Genomic DNA, 16606 nt, shown 5'->3' on the forward strand with positions numbered 1-16606 from the left:
AAACATCTATTACATGCAGTGATTCACATAAGCAAGGATAAATATCAATGCAAAAATGAAGCAATCACTGTCTTCAAGAAGCTTACATTCTTCCAAGAGGATACAGCATATACAAAAACAAGTAAAAAATGTATATAATTAATAGTAATAATAATACCTGACATATAGTGCTTTAAATTTTGCAAAATGCTATATGAATATTATTTTATTTTATCTTCCCAAAACTTGGGAGTTGGTAAGTGCTCTTATTCTCATTTTATAGATGAAGAAATTGTGGCAGATGGTAGTTAAATGACTTACCAAGAATGACACAATTATTCTAGTACAATCTCCTCATTTTATAGAGGAAACTGAGAAGCCGAGAAGAAAGTCCCCCATCCAAGATCAAATTGGAGGTAAATAAAAACAGACACAACATTCAAACCCAGGTCTCCTGCCTGAAAATCCCTATGCTGGTAGAGCTCCAGCATCTACCATGGTAGCTAACTAAAAGTAATTTTAAGATGAGAATACAACACAAATACCTCAGAACATCAGGAAAGGCTTCCCCTAAGAGAATGGCCCCAGACTTGTGTCTCGAAGAAAGCTAGGAATCAGAGAAGGCAAAAGTAAAACTGGAAAGCTGTTCCAGCATAGAGGACCACTGAGCCACTGAGACAGTTCAATGATGCAATCTTTTATCAGAATCCAAGTGCATCCTCACTCAGTACGCCATCCCCTACCCATTAGACTGATTCAGGGGAGCTGATTCCTTGTACAATTAGTTATATTTGTGCTTCAGTGCACAAGTAAAAATCTTGCACTTTGTTCCTCTTGGGAGTCTAGCACAAGGGAGCAACAACCCAAGTTTGATCTAGATGAGGGATCAGTATCAATAGATTAATATTAATATCAACAGATGAGGGATGAAAATGTTTCCAGCCAGGTCGCCAAGTCTTTCCCATGCCACACTTACTCGGACAATGCCGTCCCGACTCCCAGTGATGATGATGTTGCTGGCATCCCAGTCCATGGCATCTGTCAGGTAGCAGCATTGGATATCTCCTTGTGACCCACAGGCGGTGTTGATACTTGCCAGAGCCTGACCATTAATGGTCCATAGATACAAGTGGGTTCCAGCACAAGAGATGATATCTCCCTGCAATATAAAAACCAAAATCAGTTGTTCAAAATGGCCAACTATTATCTCTGAAACAGTGGTGTCTCTTCTAGGGTTGTCCTGGTGGCTTCTGCAGGAGCAAGACTCACAGGTTCATTTGGTTTAGACTCCATGTGCAGTATGAACTGTCTCTAATCCATGACTGACCAGTAGTCTTCCAGCCTCCAGAACCACTCCCTAGACAAGGAAGTCCTTTCAGTTTTTGGACAGCTCTAATCACCGAGGAGAACAGCTAGTTGAAGCAGCACATAGAACACTGGGTCTGGCATCAGAAAGACTGAGTTCAAATCCAGCCTCAGACTCAAGCTACAGAACCCTCAGTATTTACCCCTTATTTGTCTAAGTTCCTCATCTGTCACGTAGGGGCATACTGGCAGAGAAAATGGCAAACCACTCCAGTATTTTTGCCAAGAAAAAAACAATGAAAAATACCATGGGATCACAAAGAATTGGACTTGAGTGAACAACTGAACAACTAAACCACTAAGGAATGCTTCCTTAAATAGCTAAAATCTACCTGTTTCTAACTGCAGCCAAATGGTCCTAATTTTCTCCTTTGGACTCAAATACGTTTAATTTCCCTTCCACAGAATACTTCAAGTAGTTAAGGTCATAGGATTTGGAGCTGAAATAATAATGTATGGTAACACCACCAACAACAATAATAAATAAAAACATTTATATAGTGCTCTAAGTGTTGCTACACACACACAGACACATACCTATTTCATTTGATGCTCCCACAAGTGTAGGAGGAAGGTGCTATTTTTATTCCCACAGAGGCAGTCAGTGGTTAAGTGACTTGCCGAGGATCACACAGCTAGTATCTGAGCTGTAAGATTTAAACTCAGGTCTTCCTAAATTAATTTGTTAAAGCCCAGTGCTTATTGGTTGATGATACTAGAAGTGTTCATCAGAAAGAGTGGAAGTGCACAAAGTCAAGAAGAAAGGAAGGGGAACTAACCAAACATTTGGCCCCAATGTTGTTGGAGAGATCTACTGGAAGAAAGAATGCAGGGTTCATTTTTTACAGCTTTTTACTGAATTGAATTATGTTCATCCGCTTCATAAACCCAGGAGACTAAGATGCACAGAAGAGTGTAAAGAGAGCTAGATTTGGAGTCAACAGGCTCAATGTTAATGTCAATGTTTTGTTTTATTTATTTATTGCACATTTATTTCACATTTATAAAATGAAAGGTTTGAATGACATGACTTCTGAAGTTCTTTCTAAAGTTAATTCCAAGATTTTAGATCATGAGAAGTAAAATGTCATCAGAGATTAAGCTCTGATCTTGATTTCAGGAAGATCTGGATTCATATATTTCCTCTGACACATCAGTGCCCCCAGACAAGATAAATAACATTTTAGTGTTCCAGGCAACTCTTTAAGATAAGTTATAGATAACTTTGCCAATCTATATTAGAAAAGGGATTTTCCCTACCAGGAATTCCCTTTGCTACTGAAATTAAAGAGTTAGATTTTATGCCCTTCCCTTCCTCAAAGAGTTTAAAACACCTTCAAGTCCATAGTTCATATTTTCTCTAACCCTACAGTTGCAATAACAATCAAATGCACACAGTTAAAGGGGAAAATATTCTCTGAAAAGAATAGGAAATTGGCTCAGATGCTGCCTTTCTGAAAGGAAAGGGTGGTTTTACACCCTGTTCAGGCTATTATGTGTTACCATTGTTGCTTTTTGTCTGACCTTTGATTAAGCTCTTTGCTCAAGCGCCTTCATTATGGACTCAAATCAGAATTTTTCACTCAAATGCATTCTAGGAATTGGCAAATGTGGATGAGGAGAAAGCACATTGCACTGCTCTGTATGGGGCTTTGTCGTCATCCACTATATTAACTGCCTACATCTGGTCTAAATTAAGGGAAAAAAGCACATCTTCATTCCTGCTTTTGGACGAGGACTCTCTGTATCACGAGGGACAGTTTTCCTGCCAGAGCAGCAAAGGCTTCTTTAAAAATACAGTTGCCAGTATTGAAAAAGCACTTGGATGATTTGGGGTATGGGCCTGGGGAGCCACTGAGACCCCATGCCTTTCTTACCTGTATCCTTATCCCATACAGTCTCCTTCAGTGACCAGAAACAAGGATGCTATCTGAGCTTAGCCTCCTTCCACATGCCAATAGATCTGCATTGCTAATTATACCACAAAACCCATCAATTTCTGGCTAATGTTAACTGAAGGCCATGGAACAAAGTGATCAGTGGGATGCCACGTTCTTCTTGCCTACATGAATGATCCATTCCAAGCTAGTGTGCTTGGGTAGAAATGGGTATCATAGCTATATAGGAGGAAAAGCAAAGTGGACCCTAGATCAGAATTAAAATTTAGTCAAAATCTAAGTTCATTTTCCATTTCCTTTTTCAGGGTCCTTCTCTATACTGGTGATGATCTTCCTTCAGCACAATCTGTTGTGCTGGCACAAGCCATCGTAGGCTTTCTCCTTCCAAGTATAGACCTTTTTGCACTGGGCAGTGAGGGTGAACCTCTATGAAGGCTTAGTGGTCTGTGCACTAGACCAATCTTTCCTCTTCCCTTTCCTCATTAAAACTTTCATTAGATTGCAAAGATCCAGATCAGGTAACCCACATTAAAATATTTCTAGTAGACAATAGCTGGATATAACGGATTAATCAATCCAAAGACATTTATTAATCACCTACTATTGTATTCCTATCTAAGTGCTGGGAATACAATGACAAAAATGAAACAGTCATTGAACTAATTATTGGCTCTCTTGAACCAATTTCTCAATCAACAAGCATTTGTTAAGTACCCAGTTAATGTTCCAGAACTTGCTCTAGTTGTTGAAGATGCAAAGACAGAATCAAAACAATTCCTTCCTTCAAGGAGCTTACATCCTATGTATTACCTGATTGTCTTCCCTCTTCAGTTTCTCAGTCAACACACATCTAGTAAGCATTGATGAGGCACGAACTATGCAAGGCATGTGAAGACTCAAAGAAGTATCTTCCCTCAAGGAGCTTACATTCTAAGGCTTACCTCTTCTCTATCTTTCTAATTTTAAAATGGAGCAATATCAGAATCCAAAGGAATAATAGTAGAATTTCAAGCAGCAATAACCAGTTAGTAGGAGAAAAGTTTGAGAGCAATATCCCTGTAAGGTTATCTAACTTCGAAACATAAGACATTCTCATTAGTTTGAGTCTCTACTTTTACCTATGTAGACTGCAACCCATCCATACCTGGGTGATACTTAATATAGCCCATAATTCTATAAATCTTCCATAAAATATCTAACCATTAAATTCTGGAAGCTTTCACAACCTGACCGTCATCTTTATGTCTCTTTCCACTTTATTCACTCCCCTGTATTCTGCAATCCAATGACACTGGTCTCCTGGTTATTCTTTGCACAAGACACTGCATCTCTCACCTTAAGGCATTTTTTCTAGTTGTCCCCCATGGCTGGAACTGTCTCCAAATCTTGGTTTCCCTGACTTCTGCCAAGACCTAACTAAAATTTCATTGGCTACAAGAAGCCTTTCTCAACCTTCTCCCCTGCTCAGTGTTAGGGCCTGCTGCTCTTGGTTGATTTCTCCAATTTCTCCAATTTATTCTTGTTTTTCCATAATTGTTTTCATATTGTTTGCCATCTTATATTGTAAGCTTCTTGAGATCATTGAGTGCTTTTCTTCTTTCTCTGAATCCCTAGCATTTGTCTCACTGCTTAGTACATAGTAGGCTTTTAGTAAATATAATTGCTGTGTGCTGACTTCCTCTTGGCTTTTAATATGGACCCCTGACCCTGGATATTGCACCTTTGCATTAAGACCTGGTTAAAAGAGTGGGGTGAGGATGTAGAGGACAGCTTTGAGACTCATGTTTTGGCCTTTAAAAATTAGCAAGCATCAATGGGTATTCATACTGTTGGGTATTGGTAAGGATATAGCCCAATAAATTTACTTCAGAAGTATTTTGCTCCTTAGAGATCAGAATTAATGCAAAAATGGGGAAGAGAGGAGCTATATATCCCCTCCTCTTTCCAATTCAGCTATGACTTTTCAGTCTGCTATCCTGTTTCCACTAAAAACAGGCATAGTAGCCAAGACTCTAATTGATCGCTCCTGATAACAAAGATTTCTCAGAGGAATCTCTGAATACAAATAAAAGAAATGAGTAAAATCAACACTAGTTTTGTTTGCAACTATTATTTTATTTAGGCATTATTAGAACCCAGTAGAAACCTGTCATAAGGCAGCTCTTTATTTTGCAGATTTGAGTATATGTGTCTAGGGGAAATTCATGGCAAGAGGCCGAGAAGACTGACTTACAATTTGTAATAAGTAGCTTTAGAATCTTAGAATAAAGAGCCCTTCTTCAAAAGAGAATATAGGAGTCATTTTATAGCTGTGGTACAGGTGTCTCATTTTAGGAAGGATATTGACAAACTAGAATAGGTCCAGAGGAAGCCAAAGAGAAAGTGTGGGACTTGAAATTATATCATATTAGAGTCAATTGAAATCAGAGATGTTTTATCTGGAGAAGATCTAGGCAGGATGAGAGGACAAGGAGGGAATGAGAGCTATCCTCAATTACTTCTTGTTTAGCCATTTTTCAGTTGTATCTGACTGATTATGACAATATGAATATGAGGTTTTTTTGGCAAAGATACTAGAGGGGTTCACCATTTCTTTCTCTAGCCCCTTTTACAGATGAGGAAACTGAGGAAAACAGGGTTAAATGACTTGCAGGAATCTCCTTCCCTCCCTCAGACGTTCACCTCCTCCCCATATTCTCCTTTTCCAAATGTCTTATGTTATTCTCAGGTAAAGAAGGAATCCACTACATCCATGGGAGTTATGTGTTATTGTTCTTTTGATGGTCTTCCTGAGCCCTAGGAGTGGCTCCGGTTACCACTTATTTCATAATCTTTATGAGTGTCTTATTAGTATATATATTTTCATCACATAGGTGGAAACTACAATTCTTGACAGATGTGTAATATGAGATTTCTATATTATAATAATACTGATAAGATTACTTGCCTAAGTATATTGAAAGCCATCAACAAGTATTTGTTGAATGAATACATGCTTGAATGAATGAAGCCAGACAGACCTTAGAATAGAATGCTATCTCCCATGTGGTCCTTAGTGGGACTTCACTATCATTTAAAAGCTATTGCTACTTCTGACTTCCCAGAATGGAATTTGAATTTGTAGAATGTTGGTTGGGGAAACAGAGTCATGAACTTTTATCTCACATTTTAATAACTATTTCAATTTAATTAACTTTCTTTGTAATTCTATGCATTTTATTTTACATATTTAAAAATATTGTCCTTAGAAGTGAATCTTGTGGCTTTTCCATACATCCAGAGTAGACTATGACACAATAAACATTAGGAACCCAGAACTTCTGAGTGAGGAGTAAATTATGTGTAAGTCCAAACCAAAAAGATGGAAAAAGGAGAAAGGAAAAAAAAAGTCTTAAATTACAAATTGAAGAGATGGAAGTCCAGGAGAGAAAGCTTGAAAAAGGGAGAGCCAGTGCAGGAAGCTGGCCAGAAGCCTTCGTGGGGGGGAGGAGCAGAGTCAGCTCAGAAAGATTTCCATGCAGCTGGAGTAAATATCCTCTTACATTAACATCTTCTCTTCCAGACTTGTTTCTTAGCATACTTCATGCCACCAAACTTGTGACAAGAACATAAACAGAGCTGAAATCATACTTGTTATTTAGTTCTTTTTTAAAATCAATCAATAATCAATAAACACTTATTAAGTGCCTACTTTTTGCCAAGCACAGTGCTGAGCACTACAGAATACTAAAAAGGCAAAAGACTCCCAACAAATTAATTCAAAGAAAAGCTTTATACAGACTAGACAGGGAGTCATTAATTAAAGGAAGGCGCTGGAACCAAGAGCAATGCATGTTATACTGTGGATCCTACAGGCCATCAGGCTGTAGGGAGGTACGGTGCAAGTCCGGGCTAGGCAGGGCGGCTGTGGAGAAGTCTCCATCTTTCTGTCTTATCTTAGCTAACTGGACATGCAGCTTAGCTAGCGACCCTGTAACCCCTTGGAGTGCTTTTTTTGCCCTGATGGAATGGCATCAAAAGAAAGAACCCCCTGTATGTGACAGAATGCAGAGGGAGGGGAATGAAGGAGTGGATAATCTTCTGGTATGTGAAACAGCCCAGAGCGTGCTGAGTCAGGCCACACACGCCTTCTGATGGAGGCCAACCATCTAATCACTCACATCTGGGTTCCCTGATATTGGGACAAACCAAGCCGCGTAAAAATCTCATTCTTTTATGTTACATAAAAGCTACTGAATGCCAGCTATCCCTGCCGGTCCTTTCTGGGGCCCGGGAAGCTCACTGCTCCTCCTCTCTGATGCCCCCAAATAAGCCTCCAGCTTAAAAAGCAGCTACAATGATCAAACTGTTTCTATGGTTCTACCTTGTCTCTCAACCAACAGCTCTGCTTTTAATGTGGCCATTGTCATTAAGGGTACTATTAGTAATCCCTGTGAAAAGAAAATCAATTCATTGTCTCAAAATGTCTTTCTTTGGAAAGAGTATCCATTAAGTTATGAAATGTTCATGGATACGTCAGAAGAAAGATGATAAATGAAGAAAGACTTTACCGTGGAATCACTGATGGCAACGGCCGAGATGCTTGCTCGGTGGGTGGGGAGCTGGGTCACATACATCAGGTGGTCCAAGTCCCATAAGATGCAGGTCTGGTCACAGGAGCCACTCACAAGGAGGCTGTAAGTCATGGAAGCTGCCAAGCAGGTGACAGGCTTTGTGTGCCCATACAGTGCCTGGGAGAGACAAATCCAAGAAGTCTCAATAGAGTGCCCTGGCAGCTAGGAGAGAATCCCACCACTCACGGTCGCTACATTCAACTCAATCTACTTGATGTAAGCAAAGAAAAAAAAAATAAACTCCATTTTGTCTCAGTCCAAAGAGGCAGAGAAATAGATAGAATAACCAGGAATACATCTGATTGAGGTGGAAGAAGCCATAAGAAAGACTTTTTGGGAAAGGCTTTTGTGTTATTTCTTAGTAATTGTCTATATTCTGTAGGCTAGATTTTAGGGAATATTAAACCAAAAATTAATAATCTCCATCCTCAAAGGGTTTATATTGTGCTGGGACAGCCATTTTAGTTGGGAAGATGAGCCTAGGGAAAAAACTTTCCAGAATGGAATTTCCAAAAAGGGTTAATTTGTATTAAATATTTGTAAGAGGTTGGTGCCTTTCTGGCTCATTTACTGATCTGCTGTAAAGATAGAAAAAAACATTTTGTCTTCTCATATACTTGAGCAGAAAGTGAGGAATATTTCCCAGGGTAACTTAACTTTTGAGTGGCTCACTCCCCAGAAAACTGAACTGAATAAGAACCAGAGGTTTATGTGAATGAAAAGAGTCCAGGGCAACAAGGGGGAACGTTATATGTATTTTTTGCCCCCATCTGTTTCCAGAGTGCATATGGCAAGGGAGAACAGTTGTTCTTCTTTAAGGCAACTGTACAGAATATTAACAGGACCATCGTGCTTACTCGACAAATGAAAAACATGAAACCTCGAGGGAATAAGTGGTGTGCTCCAATATTGCCAGGCTGATTGAATGTGTCTTCTAAAAGGTCCTTACCTAATATAAATCCTTTTTAAACACACACATACACACACAACTAAAGACACACAGGAGATGATTGTGAATTTCTGATAGGTCTATGGTCTGTATTCCATAAGCCCTGTTCCTGGCTTGTCCTGAACCCTTCTGTTGATTTCTTTAACATTTTTAGTATGCAAGTCTTTTTTTTTTTTTTTTTTTTTGCCACAGCAGAATTTTTGGTGCTTGCTCTGTTTCTTGGAAGCAGAATTGGTACTATCAAGCTACTTATATTTGCATCCAATCATAAGAGCATCTCCAGTGTCTGCCTTGCTGAACTTTAGCCAAGTATCCAATGTCATGCTGGTGATCCTGGGCAGATCATATGGTTTTGGATGGGCAGTGACATACAGGATATTGCTGTTTACCTGGGTTGTTATGACAGTAGCCTTTAAACACTCAGATCATCACCAGGGTTGCCCCATTTGCCCTGGCCCGAATCTGACCTTTACCTTTCAGACTTTGTGACTTTACTAAAACATTTTCTCTGGAATCAAATGTGGTTGAAATATGATCCCAAAGTAACAGATGTTTGGTTCAATTTAAAGAAATCTACCAACTCTAAGATTAAAAATCACTTTCTATATCAAGGATTCTTGAGGACTGTGAATTTGAGGATTTTTTAATTGGCAAAAATATTTCACTATTTTGCTTCCTTCATAATTCTATATATTTTTTATGCATTTAAAAATAATATTCTGAGAAGGGATCTATATGAGTCCTTGACATATAAAAGGGTAAGAATTCTTGCTTTTTAGAAAGCTAAACTTGAAATTTAACTACATTTGGAGTCAAGTCATGGGTTCAGATCCCATCATTTCTAATAATTATCTGAGTCATTTTTAAAATGAAGGAGATGGGCTAGATAATATCTAGATAGTCCTTGCCAGTTTCACATCCTATGATCCTATGGAAAAAATAAAGTTTAACACAATTTTCCAGTGTTTTCCTTTAGAACCTTCTTAATGGTCGTAGTAATTAGGAGATATGCCATTAATTAAAAGTTGTTTTGGGGATTCTGAACTAACCTAAATTGCGAGTGCTGGCAAATAACTGGGAACAGCTGGTAGATCCAGCAAAGGGAGGTGCAAATAATCTTAGAAAAACTGAAACTGACCATCTGTAACTAAGGGGAAAAAACCCAACAACATCAGATAACAGAGTCTTTGGTATGATCTTTCCAAAATGAACCGTCTGGTCATTAACTTCACACCAAGACAGAGATGGCAACTTTCACTCCATGGCTTGACTAAAGACAAAAAGAGCAGCAGATAAATTCAGTGTTATCCAAGTGAAGAAAAACTGGGCCCTACCAACTGAAGTACATAACTTCTAGAAGATGAATACAATCTATGTTTATATCATCTTTGTAAGCAAGTTTTGCAATGAGTTGTGAACATGTACTATTGAGAAGGGAAGGGGCAAATGTCTCTTTGTATGAACTCATAGGACACTAAGGCTTAAATAAGAGAAGTTGACTCTATCTTCATCTCAGAAAGAGAAACTTATGAGAAATGTTCTCTATTTCCTTGGTTTGCCAAGAAACATGAATGGAGAAGCAGTGCTTTATATGACTTTTTTGCCCTCTCTAAACAATAAATAATACTCACTTCTATCAGTATTCTCTATACATTGCCATTCAGACTCCCAAAGTGATTTCAGCTATCCCTGAGAATGGCCAGTGGTCAGTAAGAGGATAAAAGTCTTTATGGTTAAGTAATAAAATGTCTTTTATTTTGCTCAGAAAATAGTGCTATTTAGTATACTTCCATACCATTTTTTCTCTTTCTGAGCAAAAGAGAGAATGATTAATAACATTTTTATGTAATCAGTACTGATGCTTTTAAAGTAGCCTCTTCAATACTAAACAAAATGGTGAATGCAGCAAAAGAAATCATTCACTCTTTCCACTGAAGTATATAAATTAAAGGTTTGTTGTGATCTGATAGGCAGAACTGGCATGATCCTTGAAGTTGGCTATAAATGGGTATCACATTTCATCTCATCTCATTTTATATATAGTATATCAGATTTATCTTAGGGAAATCAAGTATTTGTGGAAGGGTAATGAATATAGTTACTTCTCTTGGACAAGAAAAAAATAACATCAAAAACAACAACCCATCACAGTGAGCTAATTAAAGGAAGTAGGAAGCTTTTTGGAAATATTAAGTAGCACTAAGAGTACACAATTTCTACTTCTTTTTGCATTTGGCCAATTGAACTTTCAAATGAGTTGTTTCATTCATTGGATTTTTTTCTCCATTCACCAAGTTTAGGGAATTATTCTTTTTTCATTTCACTAATTATGTTTTTCAAGGAGTTGTTTTCTTTTTCCATTTTACCAAATCTATTTTTAAGTGTTTTCTTCAGTGTATATTTTTCCATTTTACCAATATTTTTAAGGAGTTGTTTTCTTCAGATAATTTCTGTGTTTCCTTTTCCAAAGCTCTGGTTTCCTTTTACCATGTTTCTTCTCATTCTCTTTTAAGATTCATTTTGAATTCTTCCAAGAGATCCTTTTGAGTTGGAGACCAACTCATATCACTCTTTGAGGCTTCATCTGGAGGCCTTTTGTCTCTAGTGTCCCAGGGTTTGAGGTTTGTTCTTCCCTGTTTCCCTAATAGCTATCTATAATCAGAACTCTTTTTGACTTTTTGCTCATTTTTAAAGGTTGAGATCTGCTTCTCGGGCAAAGGGAAGATTGTTCTAAGCTTCCTCTATAGGTGACAAGGGCTTCATGTTGCTCCGTATTGCTAGCTTCCTTTCCCGAACTGGGTGAAAGTCCCACTTGTTATGCTGGGGTTCAGGGTTCACTATTTGTTTTCTGTAGTTGCTTTGGAGGTCTCACAGCTGGTCTGCTATTCCATGGACCTTCTGAAACAGGACAGAGTAACTGACATTTCTGTATTTTGGCCAAGAGCCTCCCATTAGTATCCTCATGTGGACCCTCTCAGCCCTGGGTTTTTCTGCCTTGTTCTTATGTTGGGCTGCGTCCTCCCCCTGCCCAATTGAGACACATCTTTCCTGAAGTCTTTCCAAGATATCTTCTGCTGGAAATTAGTTATATTCCAAATATTTATGGGTTCTGTCACTCCATAATCTTTTCAGAGACTTGAAAATCTCAAAGACCTGTCTTCTCTCCACCATGTTGGTTCCTGCCTGAGTACACATTTTCTAATGTGGTTTTCCAGGGTTTCCTTTTAATATTCAGGCAATGACAACCTTGCAGTTCACTTAGGAGTCTATCATATGTCTTCATTTTATTTTTCATAGAGCAACCACAAAAACTGATGAGTATTTAAAAGAAAGGAACATGGTTTAATAAAGCATTAATAAGTCAAGCATCTTTTATAGAAATCAAATCTAAAGTAAGATTTCACATTTCAAGGTTTAGAAAAAGTGATTCAATGGATTTCTTTATGATTTAATTTTTCTTATATACATATATAAGGAACTAGGGATGCTTCACTTAGAGAAGAGAAGGTACACAGGGCCATGCTAGCTGTTTTCAAACATTGGTAGGGCTGTTACTTGGAAAGACATTAGATTTATCTTGGATGGGGAGAAAGAGGAGGAACATACTGAGACCAATGAATGGAAGTTACAGGGGGCAGAATTCAATCTAATATAAAGAAGCTTCCTGGTGTTATCTGAAAATAGATTAGGCCACACAGGCAGGTAAGTCTGCCTTCTTCAGAGGCTGGACAACTGTTGTTCTTGCATTTCAAAGAGCTTTCATGAGATAATCTTTGAGGTCCCTTCCAACTCTGAAACTATCGCTAGCTCTATTCTCTATAGTTATGAGAGAATAAAGGTAAAGACACCGACATATCTCATGCTCTCCCTGATGTTCCTGATGATTAGAAAACATTTTCTCAACAAGAAAACATCCTGACCCAACCATGAACTCCCAGCTCTCTGAGGGCCATCCTTCATTAGTTGTCACTGATAGATATTCTTTTTTATATGCAGTTCTTAAAAAAAGTCTCCATAGTTTTTTCCCATTTATTCTCCAGTGACCTACCATAAATATAAAGAGTTGCAGCCGCACACATGGTTTTATGGCCTTTCCTTGGTGTTTGCATGGGAGTTAACTCTTGTGTTTTGGCAGAAAGGAGGGGCCATTGTTATGCTTCTATTTTCTCAGATATGAAAAAATAAGACTCCCCAGAGTTCAGCTACTTGAACCTAAGGCTTTGATAAATTGATCACGTTTTCCCCACGTGATATTTTTCCATCCACTTCAGTTGATACTAGGCAAGGACACAGGGAATTTGTCAGTATCCCTGAACCACTCCGACCTGGGGGTTCCTTCCATGGGATGAAACCATCTAGGGGTGCCACCAGGGCAGGTACCTGTTTCAAGTGAAGCCCTTTTGCTTTGTCTTTGAACTTGGAAAGCTCCCAGATGCAAACCACAGCACTCTCTCCTGAAGTTATGACCAGGGTAGGTGAGGGACACACAGCACAGATACACTTCCCCCAGTCTGCTGTGCTTTCAAATGTTGTCAGGTTCTGTAAAAACAAACATGCTTTGAGTCCACAAAACAATTTGTGAGGCACAATGAGGCCCTGAGATGTGAAGGACCGGAAGCAAAGTGGTGGAGGACAGTTCCTGACCTACGGGGATGAAGACCACTAAGCAGAGTAGAAAGAATAACGGAACTAGAACCAGGAGAGCTCCAGTTCAAATCCTACCTCTGAAATAAGTAGTAATCTCTCTGAACCTCAGTAATTTTGTTTTTAGGATGGGGATGATAATAATTGTAAAAGCTGCATGATAAAAGCCGTTATGCAGATGAGATGAGGTAATGGGCATAAAACATTTTTCATTCCTTAAAGTGCTGTATTCATATTAATATATTACTATCATCATCTTTCTCCCCTTTCTCCTCATCCTTAGAGAGCTTACAAATTGGCTTTCCCTAGATCTTCAGAAGGATTCTGAGTAAATGCCAAGAAGTACTAAGTTCAATGTGTCAACTGCAATGGCTGTAACCTCAACATTAAGTGATGCTCCAGAATAACAATGCTCTTGGTATGTAACCAAGGCCTAGGCTATAGAAACCAGTTAACTAATACAAATTCATGAGTTTAGGTTCAGTCCAAAAATACATTCTATCTTGTATGCTTATAAGCTGAGGCTCAGCTCCCTCCCTAACCACCTGAGATAAATGGATAGCTAGTCATTGTTTCCAGTTTGTCTCAGTGATTGCCCTCAATGGCATAAGTCATGATGGGATTTACAGGTGGAATGAAGCTAAAATTCAGTAGCACCGAGTCCCAAGGCCAAAATTCAGGTCAGCTTCCTCCGGGCTTCCTCTGTTGCATATCACTTTTCCTAGAAATCTTCATCTGCTGACAATGAAGTGCTTCCCTACATACTGAGTGTCCATACTCAAGCAGTATGAACTGAAAAAAATCCTATTCAGATGTCTGAAAAGCTTCAAACACCTTTCATCTTGTCCCTCCACCCCATTCTACTGTAGGTAATAATACATTCCAATTATCTGATCAAGCTGCCAAAACCAATCTTTTAAGAGTCCCTTCTAGAAAACAAAATCTCTTCTTAACTGGGAATATGAGTTATTGACTCTTTATGAATCTAAGGTACTATCTTCATGAAATCAGAATACATTTATAGCATGCTGAGTCTAATCCCAAAAGATCAGATTGGGAAACCTCTTAAAACCTGGGTTTCAGGACAGTGGGGTTTTGTCTGAGGTAGGCTCTGTGCAATGTGTACATCATCTACAAAATCTCACAGTTGTATTTCTGCCTTCCAAGGGAGAGTACGACTTTTAAAACCTCTTTTTTGACTTACCTTGTCAGATCCATAATTTCCCAGGCAACAGGTAAAGTCGTCAAACCCCCAACTGAAGGTCTTGGTCCAGAGAGGTGGAATCAGCACTTTGTTTTTCTCCACAGCTAAAACGTATTTCTCAGTGGGAACAATATGTCCAATGGCTCCTTTGGGAGACTCTGATCCCAGGGGGAAAATGTACATATCTACTTCACAGTTAGTAGGTTGGCATTTAGTTTGTAAAGTACAATGTAATCAAAGATTAGGAAGAATATAAATTTAGACCTGGAGAAGAACTTAGGGTGTGATATAATTTAACACTTTCATTTACAAATGGGGAAACTGAGGCCCAGGAGAGAAGAATGACTTTCCCAACACCATATAAATAGTAAATTATTTTCCAACCAGATTTTCTGACTCCAAACCTAATTATCTTTAAACCACTTCTTACTGTCTCTCACTCTGCAACAGTTTAAAGATTATATCCAAAGTACATTTAAAATGCCCATTAAAATGATATTTAAAAATATTGCTTCTCTTGGTAGCTACTGATACCATAATCTGTGAAAATTTCAAAAAAGAATATTTCCTCTCCAAGCAACTCTCTTATAGAACGTTTCATTCACAGTTTAGATATTTTGCTTTGAATTTAATAATTATCCAAAAGTTCTGTCAACACGCAAAAAAAGGCTCTAATAGCAGTGTTGGAATTCCTATCCAGTTTAAGAACTTACTTAAACATATATTTATTCTTTCAAGACAAGATAGGACTATTTATGGTATCAGCCATCAAAGAAACTATGATATTTAAATATTGTGTATATGTAGGGTCTTTCTCTAGCCAGAAGCACTTAAGCGTTTGGACTTCTGTGAGCTGTTTGTGTCACCTAAGTATATCAGGTAGCATCAGAAAGAAGAAAAAAATATTCTAGGATAAATCATAGCACCATGTGTTATAATTCCTGCCAACAAAGTAGGATACAATTCAATTCCTGGAGTCATTAGGGATAGCTACAGTTTGGTTGGTGGCTATTTTGAGAGACCACTGGCAAGAAGACAGCCTCCATAGCATGCTTTGTGAGAGATAACTACAATACATTAAGTTGCAGTTGGGTGATAGAAAGGAAATTGTTAGGGGAATCCATCCATGTTTTCACTTGTGTGGGTATTTCCTTCTCTGATACAAATCACTACTATCCATGCCATAAAATATGGTTTTTCTGAGCTGCTATGCTGAAGTGTCATCCCCTGAAGGTCATTAGTTTATTCATTTTAGTTCCCAACCATACATAGTCTATTCCTGGGCCATTTGAAAATAATCGTTTAGATCACATATATAGTTTTACCACAGTGAAGAAGCATGGACAAAAATCCTGTCTAAATGATCTAACAAAATTCACTCTGATGACTTATATGGGCTTCTGCTGCTCCCAAAATGGAGTCAGTAAACTTCACCAGTGCTCCAACACAAACCCCTCCCCAGCCTGTGCCTTTAGGCAGTCCCTAGTGTTTATTCTGTCTTGTTGGGTCAGCAGTATTGGACGGTATAAATATCTGCCAGAGAGGAGCACCACAATGGGGGATGGAAACGTAACTTGTTAGACCTGTGGATTTCCCCCTGTTTTAGTCTATTAACAAAGCCCCCTTTGAAGGGGCACATAGATGGGTATGTGTTGCCCTGAGTGCCCATGTGTGACTGCATATGCATGTCTGTGGGAAATGACAAACAATGCAAATTGCTTCCAATAGTCAAGAATGGACGCAGAGTGGGGATCTGGGACGCCGCCAGGGCAGGGGCTTTTCCCAAGATTCCCATTAAGATCGGAAAAAATATCACATCGCAGAGGTTCAATACTTGGATTCTTGGTATGTTCCCAAGGGCTTGAGTTCAGAAGCCTGCCAGCTAATGCAAATTCATGGGGCTGGACTCACTCCAGTAATGTCTTACACCTGAGGAGAAGTCCAGCTCCCCACA

General features: G+C 38.7%; 1 protein-coding gene across 4 annotated transcripts in view; it reads right to left on the reverse strand.

Annotated features, from left to right (window-relative positions):
- The window catches only part of WDFY4 (WDFY family member 4), a 486698-nt gene that overhangs the window by 11009 nt on the left and 459083 nt on the right, over positions 1-16606 (reverse strand). For 3 of the 4 annotated variants that reach the window (XM_031956283.1, XM_031956282.1, XM_012539772.3), the window contains 4 exons: positions 14653-14837; positions 13185-13343; positions 7793-7972; positions 956-1138 (listed from right to left, as the gene is read on the reverse strand). In XM_031956283.1, the coding sequence (XP_031812143.1) occupies positions 956-1138; positions 7793-7972; positions 13185-13343; positions 14653-14837 (707 nt within the window). The remainder of the gene's footprint in view (positions 1-955; positions 1139-7792; positions 7973-13184; positions 13344-14652; positions 14838-16606) is intronic. The other variant, XM_012539778.3, reaches the window with a different exon arrangement.

The sequence above is a fragment of the Sarcophilus harrisii genome, chromosome 2 (genome assembly GCF_902635505.1).
Source record: "Sarcophilus harrisii chromosome 2, mSarHar1.11, whole genome shotgun sequence".
Classification (NCBI taxonomy): domain Eukaryota; kingdom Metazoa; phylum Chordata; class Mammalia; order Dasyuromorphia; family Dasyuridae; genus Sarcophilus; species Sarcophilus harrisii.